The sequence below is a fragment of the Sabethes cyaneus genome, chromosome 1 (assembly GCF_943734655.1).
Source record: "Sabethes cyaneus chromosome 1, idSabCyanKW18_F2, whole genome shotgun sequence".
Taxonomy (NCBI): domain Eukaryota; kingdom Metazoa; phylum Arthropoda; class Insecta; order Diptera; family Culicidae; genus Sabethes; species Sabethes cyaneus.
In genome coordinates, this window is record NC_071353.1 from 9,910,761 (window position 1) to 9,935,237 (window position 24,477).

Below are 24,477 nucleotides of genomic sequence, written 5' to 3' on the forward strand. Positions count from 1 at the left end.
CCCCAAAACACCACCAAACAATGGGTTTGTCGTCGTCATTAGCTGCTGCACCCTCGCCATAGTCACTATAATTACCATTTCTCACAATCCGGCTAGCCCGGGCCCATCGCAGTCAGTGCAAAGCCATCGAATGCCACCGACACGTGGCAAACGAAATGGTTCGACATCATCAACCAGATTGCTGTTTGTTTTGATCAATTCACGCCGATATAATCAAGCAGCATCTTACAAGAGAAACAATAAAAAGCCGTGTTTCAAGCGACCGAACCCCCTGTAGGGTAATAAAAAAAAACGTTGACTGTGGAAGTGATACACAAGTGCCAAAAATTGGACCCTCGAGCCGTCTGAACTGTAACAGATGCAAGCGATCTGATTATGCAGAGGCACCCACTCTGTCAAATGACGCAGCAGTTGTCCGCAACAGGTTGTAGAAACTTATGTCACAACAAAAAGCTCACAAATAGTCGCTACCTTTATCCCTACCTGAATCATGCAGTCATCTTGGTTGTACCTGAATACGCAATACCTTCGAATCCTAGATCCAACACCACCATCGTCACCATTTTCGTCGTTGTTGCCGTTGGAGACTTGAAGAAGGAATAATTTATCGAGTGGCAGTTTAGTATGTACCAATCAGCCGACGACGAAAGAACCGTCTAAAAGTTTCCATCTCGCAGCCTACATCCAGCCAGTAGTGGTGTTGCTCGGTTTCATCGATTCAACGATCTCGTACCTTTTAGGCGTGACGTGACAATTCGGCGCGAACATCTCTGCGGGAAAATGTCCCCTGTAAAGGTGTGCGCCGTCGAGTAGAGAAGAAGCACGAAACCATTAGAGAAGAAAAATTTGAGCCTTGAGCCGAATCGGTCGACTAGCTGGGTGTTCATTTCGGTGGTGTAGTCCGAACTGTGCGGTCACTTTTCTCGTAGCCCAGTGCAGAGCGGTCCGGTGCGCGGGCCAGAGTTGGCCACTAGAGAAGAAAACGAAAAAGGTGGAAAGATCGATTTGAATGAGTGGGCAATTAAGTTGATAGTTTTTCGAAGAAATGTGCATAAGCCAGTTCGAAGATAGCGTCGATTTGTGAAAGTTTGCTTTTGGTGGTTGGTTTTATTTTAAACGGAAGAAAGAATCGAAGCGAAAATGACGGTGCGGGTTATCAACACGGTTCAGTTTATGGCGGGAACTACCGCGCAGGACTCGATGGCGAAGAATATCAAAACCGGGAAAGGGAAGGCGATCATCAACGATGTCAACAATAACGAAGCAGTTCTCGGCGATGACCGGAGCATCACCGAGCAGGACATCAACGCCTATCTGGAGCACTACAACAAGTGGAAGCAAACCGAATGGGGCCACTGGCTGACCGATATCCTTCGGCAGTATTTCGGCTACGAGTTCGATGCTGAAATCAAGTGGAACAACGTGCTGATGATCGGAGTGTTTCATCTGATTGCGATCGTTGCCTTCATAAATTACGTGTTTAACGCGACGCTCGTTACCTACCTCTGGGGTGAGTTTGGTCCGCTGGTTATAACCACGCTTAAAAAAACGTGGCTGACTTTCATAATTTTCAGTTTAGCATAATAACGTAGGGCTAATCGGCAATTTAAAAGAATGCCTGATTTGTGTCAAAATGCAAGGAAAATTCCAGTCACGACAAATCGATTATTTGATCATTACTGTGGGAAACCGGAAACCCAAAAGGGCTTTACCTCCCGCACACGCGCGTTGAAGTCACTGAAGAAGTCAATCAGCCACAGCCGTTCGGATGGCGTGCAAGTTTGCATTCAAGTCGACCATGCGACGACGACGACGACGACGACGACGCGACGGCGGCGTCTGACTCACGCAGTTTTCGGCTGGTTCGACGCTTCAACGATTATGTAAGCTCTATCTCTGCTTGGCTCAGCAGCGGGCAAGCCAAGCCAAAAGACGCGCCATTGACTGTTTTTGTCCTCCATTCGGGGTGTTGTGTAAATCATTTTTCATTAATATAAATCGATTACAATATGAAATCTGCTGCGGCTAACAACAGCGCAGCTCGGACGAACCGCGAATGGCGAATGGCTGCGCAGAGAAATGTTTGAAATTTGTTTTGGCCGTCTCGTAGAACGTAGAAATAATTTTCGCACAGTAGCAATCGAAGTTTTATCGAAGTTGCTTTGAATCGAGGTTGCGTTATATCATGGTATTACTGTAATGCCTTCTCCAGTGATTTCGGAGAATGTTTCGATTTTGCTATACATAGGGTAGATGTACTAGTAATAGTGGGTGTACCAGTAATAGTGGAAACTCGAATCATTTCATAATTTTGGCGGATTACAGAATAATTCCAACAGAATTTCAATTTTCGATTGTTAAATATATGAAAAAGTTTTTTTTTAAATTTCTTTTTAACGGGTGACAATTAAAATTTTTTCGAGGCTCCTGTACTCAACAACAAATGAGCTCAGAGAGAAATGAGAGTATGTATGTATGTATGGTACAGAAATGATAAATTCCTTTTGAACAGACCAATAAGGTGCAATTGGCTAAGAAATTCGCAACAATTCGTAGCATTTTAACAAGCCTACGCTGTTATCCACCTGCTTCCATGCTCACTGCAAGCGTTACTAAGGGCGGTAAACCAAATTCCACTGTTATAAGCAAATTTTCCACTATTACAGAATATTACCACTACTTTAGGAGCACAGACTAATGTCAGGAAAAGCAAAATTTTAGACATATTAACCAACAGAATCGTATAATTTGGTATGTATTTAAAACCAACAATATGGTGCACCATATTATCAAATAGTTCAATTGGAAACTGGTAAATTAAGCATTCTAATTGCCTTTAAATACTATCCCCTGACATAACTCCTCCATTACTGGAGCATCTACCCTATCATTAAATGATATTTTTTCATTTCAACAAAATTCAATGATTCGTAGCACGATCGTGCGAAGGGTTTCCCAACCTTTTTTTTTGCAAGCATATTGTTTTCAAATATGCTATTTTTCACACATTTTTCAAACTGAAGATTTTTTTAAAGAATTGTCAGAACCATGAAAATGAATGGGAAGAAATCCGCGATGAACATGTACTGTTTGAAATAATTTTACATTGTTTTTCAAGTTCGTTAGAAATTTCATGAACTATATTAATATTAACAAAGTAGTTTTCTGTGACAATTTTAACTGTAGGTGCATATATAGTAAAGAAATTAAGTCACAATCATTATGTCGGAAGAGACGTTATCACAACCCTAACAATGATAGATTTGGGAACAAGAGATAAAACTCTCGTCAAAATCTTGATGATACCTTTACAAACTCTATTCCTCTGCCACTGCATTACGTCGTTCTTAATCACATCTTTGCAGCCGTTTGGTTCGTTTATTTTGTCAATCGAGGCATCTAATATTTTAGCCATTCGAATTGCGCCCACACTTACCGAATAAGGCAGCTTGAAACTTGTGCAATAATATCCGGGCCTGTTCCGTGGTGCGTACCATATTCGAAGGTTTCTTTTTTGGAGTATTAACATAAGTTTGTGAGAGACACTCAGAAAATCATCACCAGTATTAAGCGTAGATTTAAAATGATTAAACATATTCTGTGTAGAGTGGGATGACACATGCGTGTCATTATTGACAAAATCGAAACCGTGCCAAATTCGAGACCCAATTTGATCTAAAATAATTTAAAATAGATTGGTCACAAATTGTTTGTATAGTTAAATAAACTTATTCAAGAATTAATTCTTATCTGTACAAGGTAAACGACGAAAAAGCGAAAAAGTTTTTTTTTAAATTTCTTTTTAACGGGTGACAATTAAAATTTTTTCGAGGCTTCTGTACTCAACAACAAATGAGCTCAGAGAGAAATGAGAGTATGTATGTGTTAGCTTTCTCTCTCCTCTTTTTGTCAATATTTTTTGTTTTGTTTGTGCCTGCCTAACTTTCCTTAAAATGGCGTCGAAACAAGAAGCATTTCGAGAGCACGTTTACACTTCTCCGAACTGCCACAGAAATCTCGGCAAAAAGTATACGGTACAACATTTAAAAAGCGAATATGTTGCGGCTTCGACTGTTTACCATATCTTAAGATGCCCAACAACTATACGTGCTTTGGTTGGATAGAGCATCATCGCATTACGTCAAAAAAAGACAATCGTTCTTGAACACCCATTCGATCCCATTTGAACCCAAAAACCACGACCCGACAAATCTGTCTCAGTGCGCCCAATTGAAGATTTCTTCGGGATTTTGAGTTCCTTGGTGTACAAAAACAACTGGAGAGTCACAGTTGATTGATAGAATCAAAAGATGCATGTATCTTTAATTTCGGTAAATCAGATCTACTTCATGTATCTTTGTCTTTTTTTGACAGCTTGGGAAAAAAAATCCAAAATTTTAGTTGTCACCCGTTATTTTCTTTAACAGTAGTTTTTTATAGTTAACGGAGGGAAAAGAGGAAAACGGGGAAACGGTAAAAAGGGGAAAGAGTGGAAGCTGAGGGGTAAGGGAGGGTCAATGAAGCAACGCTCAAGAAGTTGTGTACTGCAATCTTTTTATCCAAGCTGGGGGATTCATGGATCGAATCAAACTGTAATCCGAGCATTAACCCATTTTCTACCAACGATGCGAAAACGCAACGCACTTTCATTCGATTCTAGACAAGACCCGGTTTAAGATATCAACTTGGACCCTGAGAAACAAAGAAAGATTGGAAAAAAATCTTTTCGACCTGTTTTTGCTCAAAGGTCAGATGATACTTGTAACATAATTACAGCTGTGACAAAACAACAGATTTTGTTATTTTTCAGAAAATTAAGGAAAAATGCTCATAAAACTCGATTTTACCTCTATTAACGTCAGTGTTAGTAAGAATCGGTTGCTTGCCAAAAAATAGTTTGTTTCATAATTTTAATTATTTTTGTAATTTTAAGATAGGTTTTAAGCTTTGCTTTTGCAAAACGCAACGCTAGGAAGAAACGATGTTCAAAATTTGCAACGGGAACGTTTGTTTTCGTTCGTTCGCTGCGGTGTTTCATTTGATGTCGTTGCTTTTTAGTAAACAAATGAATGTAAATCTTATCTCTCGCTTGTTCAAAATATCCCGGAAACATTATAAAAGTTTACATAACATAGAATTCGCAGTTTCGAACACTGATGGTAGATGGAGCGGTCGTTGTGATAAGAGCGTAATAAAATTGTTAAAGTACCTTTGCCTGCGGAATATCTGGAGAAATTGAGTGACAACAACGACAGTTTCATGGACCCAAATTCAATGTTACAACCTATCCGGAAGGTGTTGGTAGGCATTGAATCAGGCTGCGATGACATGCATTTAGCATTCAAACTGCATTTTTTTTTTGTATGCCAGAAGGGCATTGGGTTAAAAGGCCACTGCGACAGTCTTAATGATCGTCTTTTGTGGCAGGCCCCGATTGCTGTACACAGTTTACGGACCGCTCATACCCCTTAATGGAGTTGAGCGGGATAGTTGTAATCCTGTGCCCCAATTCGGTACTACATGGTTTATAAAGCCAATGACCGTTTTGGGATTTAGACTCTATACCTGATATGGAGTAAGAAGAAAACTTCCTAAGAAGTTGTGCCTTGATAATGCAAGAGCTGCGCAATAGCAGAGCGGATGCGCTGAACTTTCAGCGATTTTTCCTGAAAGTTTCAACTTTCTATCCCTGCTGGGAAAAGTGGTGGGCTTAATGGGTTAAAACCGGATTCGAATCCACTACTCCTCCCAGGCCATGCGGCTCGCCGGTAATAATGATCCTTTGACCCACCGAGGGCTGGACAAAAGAGTTACTCCACAACACCCTTATTAAACGTGCGTCGTATTCGTAAACTCCACCCACACTGGCGGGCTGAGTAATTTTAGATACGAACTGTGCCTCTTCCTCCATCTGCTGTAGTCAAACCGCTGAATGAGAAGTTTAATCTCACTCGTTCTACTGACGGGACAACGAAATTGTGCAGTCCCCTGCGACTTACAAGGCTCCTATTGCGACTGAGGACACTCTTCGAAAATCTGACTGTATCCGTGTATACTATGAAGACGTTAGAGGACTACGCACCAAAGTCGACGACTTCTTCATCTCAGTTAGCGTAGGTAATGGAGGTAACCAAACTATCTGTTTTGGCGTTGTGTATATTCCTCCTGTTTTTTCTATTTCCCCGTGCATTGAGCGTCGTAAAGATTTTGTTTTCACGAAATCCGAGAAACTAGGATCATTAGACTTTCAGCTACTTACAACCAACCCGGCCTTCGTTGGACTGCTGGACCCAGCTTCTGGACAAGTTCAAATCAATCATACTAGCTCTGTATTTACTGCTGTAAACACTGCACTCGTCATGCAGCAGATAAATCCATTCACGTATAATTGTGATCGGGTGTTGAACTTGGTGTTTGCTCTTGTCAATGCTGTCAATCAGAGTGATGTGATCAAACCGTTTGAACTTGTTTTCAAAGTTGATCCGTTACATCCTTCAGTACTAGTCCAGGGTGTGAACTACCTGGAAAAACCGGGAATTCTCACCGATTTTTATTTACTCTGGTAAAACCTGCAACTCTTAGGGAATTTCACCCAACCTCATGGAATTACTAAAATCTATCGCAATGTTATTCCTCACAACACTATAGCCAGACTTGAATAACGACCATATCCGAGTAACAATTTTGATTTTACTACCCTCTTATGATGGCATTTAAGTCCAAAATTGGTTATGAAAATCGTCATAAAAGTACAATAAAACCCACATTGTTGCTTGGGTACCCTCTATCTAATCCTATTCAAAGGTCTAACCTGGACCCACAGGTTTAAATTCCGATCAATAGTAAAACCAGCCGCGTTTATCAGATAGTAGAACGACCAACGAACATCATCGGAATGCGCGGCCCGGTTTCTCCAAGGATGCGCGCAATGAAATTGGTGTTAAACAAAAGCTGTTTCGCAAGCATGCCTTTTTCGCGCTCCGCTTGCATTTGAGCTTGCAAATGAACTTTCGCGGGGTAAAATAACAAATTAGAAACTCGGAGTGTAATTACACGCAAAGTGTAATTTGCCGGTCGATATAATAGAAGAAAGCGATGGAGAATTCGCCTAGGGAAATACAGTAGGTGAGGAACCTGCCCCGTTTCGGTAGCTTATGCTAAGGCCCATGTATAGAGAAAATATACGGCAATTAACAAGTCCAGCCGGCCGTTCCCCAAACTTTAAGTATTAAGGACGTAACTGACCTCCGGGCTATCCTGCAAAGCATTCTACATTCCGTTTTCCAAACTTTACATAGACTAAGTGTCCCCTTAACGAAGTCAGTACCAATAGTGATGGTACTTAAGGTGAAATTAGTCGTCATCGGTTCTGCCAATTTCAAAAGCAGTTTTTTTGTTTGAAACAAAAATTCTGTTCATGAAAATATATTCGCGGTGTTCAGATTTGCAAGAAGAATGCAGTATTTACAATTTTACGAACAAAACTCCGCTTTTGGGTCTAAAAACTGCTTCCAAAATTGGGCTTTTCGACGAAAAATTGATGACTGCTAATTTCCCGTTAAATAAAAAACGTCCTTGATGAAATGAAATGCAATTATACTTCTAAATAACGTATATATAACGTGCACCTGAGTTATATAAGTTCCCTTGAAATAAGCGTCTCTTCTCTTAACGGTAAAATAAATTTAGTAGAAATATGGTTTTGTTAAGATTTCCTGAATAAAATTGAATCCTGCATAGCTGCTGAAATAGGTTTTGAATTCAATCTTTTTCTGGTAATATTTATTTTTGGATTTAAGAAATTTAAATCTGTCGAGCATGTAAAGTGAGTACTTAATCTCATGCAAACAAGTAGATTCAGTTTGTATTAGTTTTTATTGCAGTAATTGAATGTTGAATGTGTTGCCTCCATTATGAGTTTACGATGCGTCCAGTCTAGGGATTTCGGTAGGAACCATACCACCACTATAGTAGGCAAACCAATGATGGTAGAAAAAATCTTTCTCTTTAACAAAATTCGACTTTGAAATGATTCCAACAGTCATTTCTAGTAAGATTAAAATTGCTTCAATCATTCGTGTGCGTGTGCAAGTGTATTTGTTCTGATATCACTGTATTTTGACCAAAAATTTTTAAATTTTACTGCTAAATGTGCCACTATTGGCACGCTTACCCTACTATTTTTATTCGACAGACTTTCCAATTGGTTGTTAGAGTACAGAACAATCTTTGGGCCAGTCCTACGATTCTATCCAGCTTTCCACAAGCGGTAATGGCGGCTGGGGGGTATAACTTTGTGAAGGGTACCTACAATTCGGTTTTGGCATTAAATTAAGGCGCTGTTATTCCGGTTACTATGGAAGCCACTACGATTGTTTGCTGGTTGAGTGGAAAAACATAAACATTGTTTAGTTTTCGCAGACCTATTATACTTATCAGACTTATATTTTAATATATAAGTTGTTAATTTCCATGCAAAAATCTACGAGAAAAAAGACAAAAACGAAAGAAAATTTGTATGGCCGATTTTCGGAAATTTCGCTGTTTGGATTTCCATTTCTATTTCATGCTAGAAGCGTTAACTCAAGTCATACACCCATTTTTCAAGTTTTTCAGGCTGTACAGCCCACAGACAATTGATTTTTAAAAAATTCAACTTATTTCCTACAAATTATTTTTTTGCCCCCAGATCTTTCAAGCCAATTTTCGAGGAGGGGGGGGGGGGGTGACAAAAACTTTTAAAATGTAGAATTACAAGTTCATAGAATTGTAGTCTTCCAGCTTACCTATATGCCTTGCTTTCGAATTCGTAACGGGGTGGGATGGATTTTCGAACAGGGAGCAATCACAACCGTCACTTAAGCGCCAGGTAAGTAGGGTTTATTTCTAAACATTTCTAAACAAACTAAATTATTAGAGAATAACTAAATTAGGTTTTGCATTGTGTGTCATAAAAATGCTGTTATTTTTAATAATTTGTGTTGGATAGGACGGGAATAGGCAATTACGACGAAGCAGCAACATACCCTAGTATCCTGCCGTGAAGAAGCGTGTTCTTGGGATCATTCCCGGTATGGCTAGAATACCTCAGGGTAAACAAAAAGCTAACGAACTTAATGACGGGTAAATTCGTACGGCGGACTAAACAAGGGCATAAAGGGCAACGTGCAAAGGCAAAGGGCTAGTGTAGTATCCCCTAGGCATCCTACACTAAGCCACCGGGGCTAAATCGCGAACCGACTAACACTTTCAGAGAAATCCGTATTTGGCAAACATCATTTCGACTGTTAACTGTCGACTGCTATTCTAAGGGTTAGTGTATCGTATCTTACTGCATGCTCGATTTCTCCTCCGATGTCTGATACCAGACATCGTTTAAAAGCAATAGAAACAGTAATGGTTCCAGATTACTTCCTTGTGGTTCCTTCTGATCAGCTAGTGAAAATTTGCGATTCCTATTTCTGCAGTTAGGATGCGGCAAGTAAAGTATAAGTTTGGGCGTAAACCTAATGCAGTACGTAGTAAACTGTGCCAAATTTTGCACTAAATTTTTAGACGGAATTTGGTCAGACCTAGATGTTAAAGACCTCTTCCGAAGACTTCAGTGATGCAGCCAGAATATCTTCGATATTAATTAGCGGCTATGAGACTTCTGTAACCACAAAAAGAAAGTCAACACAGGCAAAACAAGGCCATCGCTGACACAGCGATGAGAACCCCTCCGTCTCATATTTTCTACCACCAGAGGGATCCCGTTATTTTCTGCAGACAGAATGCATTGGTTAAAGCAATTTAAGTTCGATGACTTCATCATTTAGTCAGGTTTCTGTCTCGGAGATAGCAACGAACACCTCATTCATCTTTGTACGTAAACCTCGGACGTTCTGGTAGTATACATTGAGTTGTTTGTCTGTTGTCGATGCGTTTGATAACATGACTATCAACCAGAGTTACATCAAGAGAATTGATGAGAAAACGTACTGCATTCATCGGATGGCTGCATATGAAGATAACTATGATGGCATCGTTGTTAAATTTCGTTACTTTGGCCGCATTCTTTCTTGCTTACGTATTGGTCTATAACCGTCGGTCCGGCAGAACAAAGGACAGATTATCATCCGCAGCCCGGAAGTCGTTGGCTAAGTACTGTCGCTTTGAACCTCTGGGTCTGGGCCTCTTCTTCGTTGTCCTCGCAGGTTCCAGTCGAATGCTTTTCTGCAGATTTATCTCGTTCGCTCCTCCTTGCCGGTGTTTCGAACACTAATAACAGAACAGAACAACAACCACTTTAACACTAAACGTACTGACTGAACTCCACGAATATAAAAATCAAAAAGATAAATTGGTATTATGTTTTAAATATATTTTCTAATAAAATCAATTATGCGATATAGTGCTATAACGCTGCTAAAAAGAGTCAAAAAAGCAAGGGGTCAAATGGCCCCTTCACGGTACGTTTAGATACAAATCTCAGCCTATGCATCGATTTTCAAAGTCATCGCTTAAGTATTTTCAGCCTAGATTGCTTTTTTTGGACCACTGATGGCTTTTAAATTAACATCTTTCAACCACGACAATAGCCCTTGGCTTCAACGGTTCGCGGTTTTCAACGCCTTTGTAGTTTCCGGAGAATTAATTATTTAATAATGTTGACCCTCGCAAACCAACCTTGGCGCGCAAGACTTGTTGAGCTTGAACCACATCTTAGACATTATCTTGGAAACATACGTCCTTTACGTTGTAGGTCACTGGGTAAAATTTCTCTCGTGTGTCTTGCGTTATGATTACAGCCAATGTGGCTAATTTTCATCGCAACGATTGCTTATCGCCAGCTTATCAGCGATTTAAATTAGGCAATAAGAAAGAATTTTTATCCTATATTTGCTGGCGAAGATTCGCCGACGCGAAAGGTAGTGAACAAAATATGAATTTATTTCGCTCGCAAATGATCACTCGATATCTCCATTTCACACTGATTGTTCATCGCTGTCAACACGCCGAAAACGTATTTTACGATCAAACGAAAACAAGTTTATTTTTTTTGCCAAATTACAAAACAAAACATTGCTCGATCAAAGATAAAACGTTGTTCGAGTCGCATATGATAATTATTAAGTCGCCAACATATACTTGCGGCGCCAGAAACAACCAATAACAGTAACAGGACAAAAAATGATTTCAAGATTTAGTTTAGACAGAACTAACTATCATTTTGAAATCAATCCAAACCCAAATGCTGACTTAATACTTATCTCAGGCCGTGTCACACTAGATAAACGAAAAATCTTGAACTATCATTTTCTGAGTAACTGTATTACAAGGAATAGTCAGTGCAAACGAAGATATAAAACCATATACGAATTGATTATTGCACTTCAGCTTTCAACCAGTAGTGCGAAGCTCGGAGATCGCTATTAACTAAAGCTGAAGGTTAAAAACGGTGATCCATTTTCTGGCGGCAACAAAGATAAACCAAAAAAGTGAAACGAATCAATTTGTTCAGGTCAAGTCCGTGCGTTGAAGACAAATAATAAATCGTAGATTTATATTACGAAAACAAACAAGTGGGCAATGTGCAATCCAATCGCTTAAAATAACTTTACGTAATTAGTTCGTGAACGATATATCCAAATGCGGTAAAAATAGCACAGACAGATAATTACCATTCACAGGTAGTTAGTAAAATTTTATTGATTTTTAACTTGAGTCGGATGTCGTCTAACGTATGTGCGAAATTTAAATTCCCTGAGAATGTATCATAACAAATTTTCACAATCGAGTGGAGCGCAAGAACAGACGAGACTTATTGCAGTGAGTACCGAGGCTAACATCCTAGAATACAATTCGCCACCAGTTGAAAGTGTCATGTCATGTGACCACAAATGAATATTTCGGGTTAAAATCTGTCGTTTAAAATTGGAGGAATAAGTTCAGGTAAACCTAAAATAATTTGAATATCAACTCAGTAACTCATTGATTGCGTAATCAATCGAACAGTTAGTCCCTGAAACAGAGCGCAGTGAAGGGTCGAAGCCTCGCCAGTACACTTGGCGACGCAGTCTCTAAAGGGTTTTTGGATCACATTTTTGCAATCATTGAACTGGTAGCAACGACAGTCGACAGACTCGACAGTCAAGTGCAATTTCGGCTTGCTTGCCGAAGTAAAAGTGCATCCCGATTCAGCCGTTGTTTTACGCGTAGGTTGCTAGCAAACAGCGGCAGTGGCCTTGGTCAGGCCAACCCGCCACGGTCAACTGGATTTGGGACGTTGGATTTTGTTTTTGCAACTCTGTCCGTCTATTTTTCCGCTCTCTTTCCTTCTTTGGAATTTCGGTGCAATGGTTGATTGCTGTTTCGGGTTCGGGTTGTTGCAACTTGTCACTGTCACCTGTCCGTCGGTCCACTGTTCAAACAGGAAATATTCCTGTTATAGAGTTATAGAAAAAAGATAATCCATATGAGCTGTCAAGTTTAGCACAACCTTAGCCGACAGTTGATAAATTTGGACACATTGGCATTATGTTGCATTTTTTCTCTGCTAGTTCAGCTATTCAACAAGTTTTGACTTTATTTTATGCGGTCAATAAACTTGCATATTAATGCATACAGATGTCGGTGTCAAACAAATCGCAAAGACTGTCGGCAGTATTATTGACTGTGCATATGAAAACCGAGTAACAGTATATTTACATAGATCAGTGTTTATACAAAAATCGATTGGATCTGAACTATTTTCAAACCAAAATTAAGACAAGTAACTAGGAATTTTTCAATATTTATTCTTCCTATCTACCCGTCCCGTAGGATTCTTCGTGGGAGGCTGCGCCGGATTTGGCGTAACGGCTGGAGTGCACCGGCTGTGGTGCCATCGGGCGTACAAGGCGAAGCTCCCGCTGCGAATCATCCTGGCGATCTGCTACTCGATCGCCGGCCAGAACACCATCTACGACTGGGTGCGCGACCATCGTATCCATCACAAGTACTCGGAAACGGATGGCGATCCACACAATTCCAACCGAGGCTTCCTGTACGCGCACGTTGGCTGGCTGATGCTGCGTAAGCACCCGGAATGCATCAAGAAGGGCCGACTGATCGACATGAGTGATATCACCAGTGATCCCGTGGTACGGTTTCATCACAAGTAAGTAAGAGCACACTTTTCCCACCCTCGCACAGTCGACGTCGTCGACCTTTTTTCAATGATGGCAGAAATTTAAGTTTTTCATTCGTTTCAATGACCATGGCAGTGACGCAGTCACGGGAAGATGAAATATAAATCATCAAAATGGCTTAGTTTATTTCTGTTTTCGTCACTTTAGGATGGACCATAATGTGTCTTGACTACGAGACTGAACTAATAGTGAAACTCAAACAGCGAAGCAATTATCGCTTAACAGCGAAAACTAAGTGCCACCTGCTGTCTCACCCATTCAGGCCGTATCTTTCCTGAAACCGCCGGGTGACGGTTGATTACATAAACAGCGTTAGCAATTAACCAAACCGGTTACAAAATTTAGGCAAATTCTCAGCTGTCTCTGCATGCCGGATACCAATAAAACTTTCAACTTCGACTTTTGCTACTTTGCATATGTTCATATCTAGGTATACGAATTGGTGGAAAGAAAGCAAAACGAACCCGCCGGCAACAACGGCGGTGGGCGATGGCAAAGGCGTGATTCTTCCTGTTTCATGTTTGTTACGAAAAGCTGGTAGGGTTTTGAATATTTGAACTCGATTATTTTAATACAATTAAAGCCTGACTAAAAGTAAATTTGGACGCATAGAACAAGCTATAACTCGGGACTGGAGTGTCGCAGTCAAAACCCATAAATGACTGAATTGCAGTACTTTTATTCAGCTTTAAGTTTCACAGTGTTACATTATTAACACTTCTCTGGTTCTGATAAAATCTCGAACTTTTTTTTTAATAGAACTCATCATACCCTGCACAGTTGAAGATGTTACTGAATCAGTATGTTTCTTCCGTTTTGATCGCATTTCCTTAGCACTGTTGACTGTCCCCCCGCTTCGCTGAAGTCATTATTTGACAAGCTGCATACCACTCTAGTACCACTTTAGAGTGGTAACAGCTAGCTTAATCAGGCCAGAATTTATCAAATTTATTTCAAATTTGTTAGCAAACACGAACTCGCGACGCCCAACTGCAATGTAAAATTTTTTAACGGAAAGTTGCATGAACTCGATTTTCACGTAAATTTTGTCGTCCATCAAAATATATCCGTTGAATTTCGTAAAAACTTGCCCTACAAACGCCTAGCACGCTTCTTGGCTACCGAATTCTGCATCAGGTGCAGTTTCGGTTGTTTACAGGCACAGTAAGACCTACAGTCTTTCCCGAGCGAGGATATTCCGCGTGGTTTGATAGCTGGTATTGTACCTTCTAGCCAAATCTCGGGACCACCTCCTCAACTCTCAGTCCTTAGTTCCGGTTTACTTGAACGTTCTTTACCGTCTCTTCACACCTAGGTTCTCGTTATAACCCTTCAGAACATTAAACATTGTTGATTTTGGCATTTGTACCACTTTAGTAACCAACTTTGATGCACACCACTTTGGATTTTCCAGGTGTTTGTGTAAGATTTTTTTACGTCGTTCGAATCCCATTCTGTACTGCTCGGCAACGTGGCGGAATATTTCGACGAAACTTGCACCAGTTGTTCTTAATAAACGTGTAAACAAAGTTATGTCGATTCTTTTGCTAGAAATTGAGATTGACTAACAGAATATATTATTTTTGTTAAAACATCCAGTTTTTGAAAACTGCATAATTTGGATGGATCGTTGGGGTTATCCACCTATTATATTAATATGCACGATTAAATTTAATGCGCATATGCTGCAACTCAACAGAGACTGCTGGAATTTTTTTAATTATTCTGTGGGATATTCTATTATGGTCGCTGTAAACCAAACCGATCAGAACGATCTGAAAGTAAAACTTTAACGTTTCTTCTCACGGATGTATTTTAAAGTTGCTGGCGGACTGATTTAGCTTGTTTCTAGAGCAAACTATAGCTATAAAACATACATTATAGATTTGTAACCAAAAGCTTCATTAAATTATGGTGGTATGGTAACTGTCAAACAGCGAAAAGCATAATCGGTCTCAGGGATGGTTCGATCACTTTGACTCAATTTTGATTCATTTGACAGTACCGTCTTAACGGGGCCTAATATGACAAAGTGACATATGGGACATTTATAGAACTAGTTCTAATCTATAATTTTGCTGAAATGAATCAAAATTGAGTCAAAGTGATCGAACCATCCCACAATGGGCAAAAACGAGCTCGTAATCCCAAGAATTAGAAGCCGCTGGTTTGAAATCTTACAAGACATCTACTCCAATGTAAAAAATTGCAGGAAATCGATTGGTGGTGATTTCATCCTGCGCAGACTTCGGGAAGTGGTCCATTTTGTCCTATTTTCCCCAAAAATTATGTAAAAGCTAATTAAACAGTATAAAAACTTATTTGCCACCCGTGAAACGAACTCAAAAAGCTTCCAAATATTGTCAAAACATCAGAAGAATCAAATCCCATCCATTCCATACTGTGCGAAATGCAAGAATAGTCAATTTTGCCCAATTCACCCCTAAATACGTAATAAAACCTAGATAAAGTGATTAAAACTAATTCAGACAGGGGAATAAGCTCGAATAGTACCAATTTACTCGAAAGAGTTGATTGTCATCGATTTCCCAAGCAACCAAAAGTTCGAATTTCACTTAAGAAACAAACTTGAAAGTTCATATTTGGTTCAAATTTAGTTCCGCAGAACTTTCTTGCTGAACAACCAGACACTACATTTGTAAACCGAAATTCATTCTCATTAAAGTACCGTTAATATCTATAGCAACTTTAAAGTCCAGCATGCAGCTTGAAAGTTCAACATATAACTTGAAAGTAACTTAGAGTTCGGATAATGGTGTCTAAGGAAGGTTAATAAGCTTTTGTCTATGGATCTATAGCTGGCTAAGCAGCTTTACTTGTAATTAACCGAACTCAAAGTTGCCTCAAGTTCGCTGCATAGAGCGCTAAGCAGCTTCTAAAGAAACTTTGGCGAAAGTTTATAAAACAACACTTTTAGTTCTATTTTTATACTTTTCTATTTTCTTCCTCCGCCTCATCCTAACTTTTGCAAAGTCGGTTGCGTCGGTCATGCGATTAAGATAGACTATATAAAAAAAGCTTAACTAACACCGACCGCTGCTGGATTTGAACCCGAGCGTTCCGCGTTGCAAGCCTATCCTAATGCATTGCCCTATCTCTGACGCCGCTAGTGACATGAATTTTGCCGATGAGTTGTTATTAAGTGTAAGTTCGTTTCGGGGCTGTGATAAATGAGAAATTAGCACATCGAGTAAAAACGATGCAAATCACATATTCCAGCAACGGAGCAGTGGTATGCGTCTAAGTCACCGAAAAGAAGTACTCGAGTTCAAATCCCCGAGATTTTGGTTGGTGGTGTGTGGTAAGTTACAATAAATTATTATTTAAAAAAACAGTCGGTTATTAACCGAAATTAAATGCCTTAGTTAATGAGAAATGTCATGAATCTGCAAAACAAAAAGAAGTGGGAAAATATTCCCCCAATCTTTTTTTTATTTCTAAAATTATTGGAGTTTCTTTTTGGGCTGAACAGTGTTCTATATAGCGACTTAAGTATACTTTTTGCGAACTTTTTAGTTCTGTTAGAAGTTACTTTGTATTCCCTTCGAAGTTTAATCATCAAATACGAACTTGAAAGTACGATTAATTACTTAAAAATGAAGTTGAATAGAGTTCTATTCATAATCATTTCGTTGGCTGATTAAGCCAAAAAATCCCCTTTTATCGGAACTTTTGGTTACTTGGGTTAGTACCGTGATGAATCCACAATCGGTTCGTGTCTGATTCTCTCCGGTTCGTGTCTGATTGTCTAACATGATTTTTGGGGAAAATAGAACAAAATGAACCACTTCCCGAAGTCTGCGCAGGATGAAATCATCACCAATCGATTTCCTGCAATTTTTTACATAAGAATAGGTATCTTGTAAAACTCCAACCCAGCAGCTTCTAATTCTTGGGATTACGAGCTCGCTTTTGCCCATTGTGGGATGTTCGATCACTTTGACTCAATTTTGACTCATTTCAGTAAAATTATAGATTAGAACTAGTTCTATAAATGTCCCATATGTAACGAAAAGACGATGATAAAACGTCGAAATTTAAACACGAAAATACAATGAAAAAACGACGAAAAGACGCTAAAACAGCGACACAAAAGTCACGCCAAAAATACAAAAAAAACGACAAATTTAAAAAGCGACGAAAAGATGCCGAATACACTACAACAAGATGACATAAGAACGATGAAAAGGAAGTAAAAAGGCAACATTTTTGTTGTATTGACAACAAATAGATTGACGAAAAATGGGAAGAAAGTGGAGCAAAGAGGAAAAAACGAAACGACGAAAGGTTGTAAAAAAGACGATAGCAAAATGACAAAAAAAAGGAAGAAAGAACGACGAAAGATGACGAAAATACGTCGCCAAACAGACTGCAAAAAATGGCAGGAACGCGACAAAAAATGCCAAAAGCAAGCGTCAGAAAACGATGAAAAGATGGTAAAAAGATCATGAAAAGATAACAAAAATACGATGATAAGAACACTAAAAAATGACAAAAAATAAGACAGTATGATGACCGAAGAACATCGAAAAGACAGCAAATATATGAGAAAAATACGACGAAGAAACAGCATAATTTCGAAAAAAATGCGATGAAAAAGTTAAAAAGAGATGGCAAAAGTTCGATGCAAAGTTAGCGAAAAGACAATGAAAATAAATAGTAACAAGCACAACGAATAATGACAAAAAATTGTTTGAAAATCGTCAAAAAAGTGACAAAAATGCTAAAAAGATGACGAAAAAGGTCGAACATACGACGAAAGAACAACACGAAGGTAATAAAAAGAATTGCAAAAAATAATGAAAGGACAATAAAAAACATGGCGAATCAACGAAAGAAGATGATGACAAAAAACAAAGGAAAGACGTTAAAATGACGACGAAAAGACGCCAAAAATAGTAACAAAAAAGACGACATAAACGGCAAAAACCGTCGAAAAAACAAAAACCGACGCAAAAAAGACAAACAAAAGACGAAAATACAACAAAAGTACGACTAAGAAAAACGAAGAAAAAACAATGAAGAGGTGATAAAAAGCCGACGAAAAATTGACAAAAAGACAGCAGATCGGCAACAAAACGATGACGAAAATATGACAAAAGGTAATGAAAAAATAGGCGAAAAGGCCATTGAAAAAAGACTACAAAAATACGTGGAAAAGCCGCCTAAAAACGCCAAAATCTCGATCAACCTAACACGCCATAGAAGACGATAAAATATGACAATAAATCGCTGAACAGAGACAAAGACACGATATACAAACGATGAGCGAAAATATGACGAAAAGACGCCAAAGGAACAACAAACAGAACAAGGAACACGTCATAAAATGGCAAATGCGGTAGAGAGACAATAAAAAGACGACGAATACGAAAAAACTACAACAAAAAGACTGCAAAAAGGCAATGAGATGACGAAAAGATGCCAAAACAACGACAAAATTTTTTTTAAAAAGTGTCACAAGGGCGACAAGAAGACGACGACGTAAGAACGACAAAAAGGCAGTAAAAAGACAAAATTTTTATTGTATTGATAACAAATAGAATGGAATAGACGAAAAAGTGGGAAACCGCGAAGAAGAGTAGAAAAAAGGCGAAACAACGACAAAAGACAATAAAAACATGACAAAAAAAAACAAAGAAAAGAGTACGAAACAGTCTACAAAATAAAAATGTTAAAACGCGTTGATGAGACAACAATACGATGACCAACAAACAATGAAAAGACAGCAAATAGACGACGAGGAGACGGCGAAAGACGACAAAACGACGACGAAAATGCAATGAAATAATTGTGAAAAGTCGAAAAGTTACGAAAAAATGGCGAAAAGTCAAGTTGTCGAAAGTTGACCGAAAAAACGATGAAAAGACACAGCAACAAAAACGACAAAAACTATAAAAAGTCATTTGAAAAGCGTAAAAAAATGACAAAACATGCTAAAAAGACGACGAAAAGATGTCGAACAGTCAACGGAAGAATAATACAGAGGTAATAAGAAGACAACGAAAAAAAGTAAAAAAAAAACGACGAGGGGACAATAAAAAATACCGAGATAACGACAAAAGACGATAACAGAAAAAGAAGAAAAGACCACAAAATCACGACGAAAAGACGCCAAAACAGCAACAAAAACGACTATAAAAGCCGTCGAACAAACAACGAAAAAAAAGACGTAAAAAAGATAAACAAATGACGAAAACACAACAAAAATACGACAAAGAAACGAAGAAAAGACAACAAAGAGATGACAAAAAGCCGACGAAAGAACGACAAGGAGACAGTAAATAGGCAACAAAAACATGACGAAGGAACTACAAAAAAGCAGCAAGAACACGACAGAATCATAACAAAAGGCAACGACAAATAGATGAAAAGCCCATTGAAAAAATACGAAACACGACAAAAATACGATGAAAACCCGCCGAAAACACACACCAGAAAAGCGATCAACCAAATACGCCATAAAAGACGATAACATATGGCAGCAAAACGCTGAACGCTGAAACGATGTAAAAATAGCGAAACTACGATGAAAAGACGCCAAAACAACAACGAAAAGAACAAGAAACATGACAAAAACAAATGACAAATACGACAGAGAGATGACAAAAAGACGACGAATACGCAAAAAACGACAACAAAAAGATGACCAAACGACGACCAAAAGGCGTCGAAAAGACAACAATAAGTTGACGAAAAGATGCCAAAACAGCGACAAAAACGACGACGAAAAACATAAAAAAAGCGCGAGAAAAAGACGTTTAAAAGTGTCAAAAAGAACAAATGGACGACGGAAAAAAACATGAAAACACGACGAAGGCGACGAAAAAATGCCAAACACGACAAAAAACCAAAAAAAAAAACAAACATGACTAAAAATTATTTAAAGAGCGTCAAAAAGCCGATAAAATCTATTTCATTTCATTAGTCTATTTCATAGGAACGGGGCTTTTCCCCGAAAACCCGCGCTGAGAATCGCGGCTAACACGCTGACAGACGAACAACGTCACGTGTAGTATCTTGCAAGTTGTAAGGCCCTGCGTAGTGCGTCCTGCCAGTCACCTTCCCAGTCGGTAGTTATCTACAGTAGACGGAGGAAGAGGCACAATTTGTGTCTAAACCCCAACCAGACGCGTCGCTAGCTTGATAAGAAGGTTTTGCAGTCTCCTTTTGTCCAGCGCCTCTATGGTTCAAAGGTACAAGTACCAGCGAACCACATGCCCTGGCGGGTGTTGTAGGTTCGAATCCGGATATAATCTCAGATTATAGCATGGTTCGACCCATGCACCTTCCAGCATTGTACAAAAGGTAGGAGTCAAAACGACTAGTTGTTAAACGTAGCTACCAATACCCTCTCCCCCCCCCAACCCTCCTCACCTTTCTGCTTTTTTACGCAACTACGGACCGACAGATTTTACAGAAGTGTCCGGAACACAACGTGTCCACGCATCACATCTCTATTGACTTCAAAGCAGCATATGATACAGTCAATCAAGACCAGCTATGGCAGATAACGCACGAAAACGGTTTCCCGAAACAAACTGACGCGACTAATCAGAGATACATTGGATCGAGTTACGTGTTTCGTACGCATCTCGGAGTCACTTTCGAGTCCCTTCGGGATGCGGCGAGGATTGAGACAAAGTGACGGCTTATTCTGTATGCTGTTCAACATCGCTCTTGAGGGGGTGATCTGATGAGCGGGCATTGAAACGATAGGCACGATTTTTACCAAAAGTAGACAATTCCTAGGCTTCCCAGATGACTTTGATACCATAGTCAGGAGCTTTGCGACGGCGGAGGCATTCTACGCCAGACTGAAAGCGGAGTCTAGGAGGTTAAAAACTAATGTGTCGAAGACCAAATACCTGTTAGGAAGAGGCTCAAAAGAGACAAATGTGCGCCTCCCACGGTATTACTCATAAAAATTTTATAAATTTTCAAAACTTTCATCAATGTTTACAGTTTTGTGATTGAAAATCAGGCGTATGATAAATGTCATTCGAAACCACTCAATTCACTTTTCAATGGCATTGTACCATATTTAAATTCGAAAATGGCATCCAACATAGTGCAGATATACTCTTGATTCAAGTTAATATGTATGTTAATAGGATCAACCTATGAGAAAATTTGGATAATCATAATCGATAACATTTAGAAAAGCAGAGATAATCAATGCAGCGTTTTATGATGAACAAGTTTTTCGACCGAACAACAAACACAACCGGATCGTCACTGTTGTGTTGCAATCCATAACTTGTTTGATGGATTTTCAGATAATCGAACTATCATCAAGCACATTGTGGAACTTGATGCTTTCAATTGACACAGACAGCTTTCTTTAAATTGCATACACCCAGTTGTCAACATATTACGTATGTCGAAATAAAAAAAACTTGCTGCCTTCGAAAGATTTACTTTCGGTGCTAATATTTCGTCAACAATGGCAACCACTGCCCAGTGTCGATTTTTACGCACATGATTTCGTTTGATCTTGTTGTCCAGTGTAGCATAGCACAACCTTTTTGTTGCAACCAACACAATTCGACCGTTTCTACACGCATTGTTACGATCACAAATTAAACCTGTAACCATGTGTTAATCCGAAATTATGAAATAATCAACTATTACATCAAACTGTACATAAAGACTAATTACAAACTTTTTTTTTTTTTGTATTTCTAATTTTCACCCACCAGCAACTTCATTCTGATGAAGCTTCTGTTCTGCTTCTTCCTGCCGACCTTCATTCCGTGGTACTTCCTGGGTGAGAGCTTCCGTCTGGCCTTCTTCAGCCAGTGCTTCGTGCGATACGTGCTGAGTCTCAACTTTACCTGGTCCGTCAACAGTGCCGCTCACATTTACGGTGTTCGACCCTACGACAAGTGAGTAACGAACAGAAGAAAAAAACAGTTCCGCTGGGCTGAATCGATTGTAATCAAATGCATTTAAATTTTTTTTCGGTAGACGCATCCAACCGGTGGAAAATAAGGTCGTCGCGATGGTAGCGATGGGCGAAGGATGGCACAACTACCACCACGTCTTCCCCTGGGACTACAAGGCAGCCGAACTGGGCAACTATCGATTCAATGTGACCACCTTCTGGTTGGATGCGTTCGCCAAGATCGGCTGGGCGTACGATTTGAAGGAACCGTCGAAGGAGTTGGTTCGACGAACGATCGAGAAATATGGTACTGTAGCAAATCTAGTTTCGGAAAGCTTCGGAAGTAGTTCTTATCTTGATGCTATTTTTCCTCCGCACAGGTGATGGAACCCATCTGACCGTTACGTTCAAGGATCACGTCGAGGTGCCGGACCCAACGGAGAACTCATAAATTGTTTGTCAAGCAGCAGCAGCAGCAGACAGTAGACAGCTGGGCATCGGTCGAGTTTGTTTCGGATTGTGATCAACCAAATTACCTGGTTATTTTCAGCTTAAGGGGTAGGCTAAGTGCAACCAGATTTTATAATACTATGTATGTAATTGTGTATGCAGCATTTAGGTAAACACTACTGTAGCCGGGTCTCATCAGATGGGAACGTAACTTCACATAAACGAATAAATGAACTTTTTTTTATTTAACATAGAGGAATTTTTCCGTTTCTGCTCGAGTGAACCGGTGACGACGTTTCCTTTTAAGGGTACCCAACCTTGACTGCCTTTTCTACTTCGGCGAACGCTGAGAGTAACTCTGCAATGAGGAAATCAACGTAAACACGTGAACACATGACATATGCACTTAATTCGGCTTTGCATATAGGATAGTGCGCTATTTTCACCTCGTTTAGAGAGTGTAATAATGGATATTTTTAACCCTCTAATGCTCAAGTTTTTTCACTCAAGTAATAAATCAAAATTTGTATTTAAATAGATAGATAAGACCATAATGAGACGGTCTTCTTCGTGAAATTTGTTCCAAGATTTATATTAAAATAATATTTTTGTTCTGGCAGTGGCTATTGATGAATACCAATGAAAAAGAGACGTATTTTACCGATTAATTTCATATAGAATTGAAACTTGTATATAGAATTGAAGAACTAGACTCAGCTAGGCCCAAGCTCGACTAACCAAAAAATAAATAAATTTCCAATAAAAAACTTAAATCGAGCAGGCAAATTTTTAATCAATACCTAGTACATGTTCAAATCTACAGAGGAAGAATCGGGGACAACAGTATCATCCGATACCAAACTTTATGTATCGTCATGAGAAGTGACCACACCGTTTGCAATCGACCATCTCCGATTTGAGCCAAAGTTTACTAATTACTCATTTCGATTGCAAATTAAATTTCCCAAAAGTTTATAGGAACTGATCCATATGGCTTGTAGGGACGCTTCTTTATTTTTTTTTAAATTCAAATATCGCTAAACCAGGATGATTTAGAATCATACCAACAAACCTGCTTTTTCCATTAATTTTTAGGCACATAATTTAAAACAAAGAATGGCAAAATCTTAATCATAATAATCGGAAAAGAAGGACACCAAAGAAAGTCTTTCAATGTCACTTACCAGCCACCTTATTGAAGAAGTAGGGTTTTTTTTCTAATTTCCGTCGTAGTAAGGAAAGCCACTCTAATTTTCATCATTTGTTGGATGGATTTAATGAACACTCCAAAAGTTCTTGTGCTGATTTGACTAAAACACATTTACCTTCCGATCCGTGAAAATTGAAATCACTGAAAAGCGACTATTGAAGCATATTATTGAAATTACGCAACTGACTTTATTTCTAAAATATGTCGTACCGTTAAAATCCGTCCATCAAAATTTTTCATCGTCCGAACTAAAAATCACAACAGTGTTTACGAAGCTAATGCGCATGTATTTGTGTAGGACGGCATGACAAATGCTATTCTACAAAATTTCTGCAGGTCAGGCAAGTTTTCCTAACGACAATGCCTTGCGTGAGTTATTTTCATTTATGAATGACGGAAATAAAAACGATTAGTCGACATTGTCTTCTTCGTCGCACGAAAAACGTAGGAAATTTGGCTGGTAGGACTTCTTTAATGATAAAAAACATTTAAATAGATCTCAGCTCACTTTGATTGATCGCATGTGATAGGCAACAAACTAAAATATTAGGGAATAACTAGTTTTGCATTGTGTGTCATAGAAATGCTGATATTTTTAATAATTTGTGTTGGATAGGACGGGAATAGGCAATTACGACGATGTAGCAACATACCCTACCTGAGATTTGTGGTTTGGGAGATTTTGCATTTCGAAAGTGTTAGTCCCCTAGGTAACTTCGTACTCGTTTGAATAAAAC

General features: G+C 39.1%; 1 protein-coding gene across 1 annotated transcript; it reads left to right on the plus strand.

Moving 5' to 3' along the window:
- The first annotated feature begins 716 nt into the window (after positions 1 to 716).
- On the plus strand, positions 717 to 22,751 carry LOC128738678 (acyl-CoA Delta-9 desaturase). Its single transcript, XM_053833999.1, has 5 exons — positions 717 to 1,510; positions 12,805 to 13,141; positions 21,896 to 22,081; positions 22,164 to 22,387; positions 22,461 to 22,751. Exons 1-5 carry the CDS (start codon positions 1,141 to 1,143, stop codon positions 22,529 to 22,531), a joined length of 1,188 nt encoding a protein of 395 aa, XP_053689974.1. The 5' UTR covers positions 717 to 1,140; the 3' UTR covers positions 22,532 to 22,751.
- The last annotated feature ends 1,726 nt before the right edge of the window (positions 22,752 to 24,477 follow it).

Bases quoted from the DNA above. Each gene is read 5' to 3' on its own strand.
- LOC128738678 (XM_053833999.1), top strand. From the start codon at position 1,141: ATGACGGTGCGGGTTATCAACACGGTTCAGTTTATGGCGGGAACTACC. The intron at 1,511-12,804 runs GTGAGTTTGGTC...CCCGTCCCGTAG, and splicing joins GCTCGTTACCTACCTCTGGG to GATTCTTCGTGGGAGGCTGC. The intron at 22,388-22,460 runs GTACTGTAGCAA...TCCTCCGCACAG, and splicing joins ACGAACGATCGAGAAATATG to GTGATGGAACCCATCTGACC.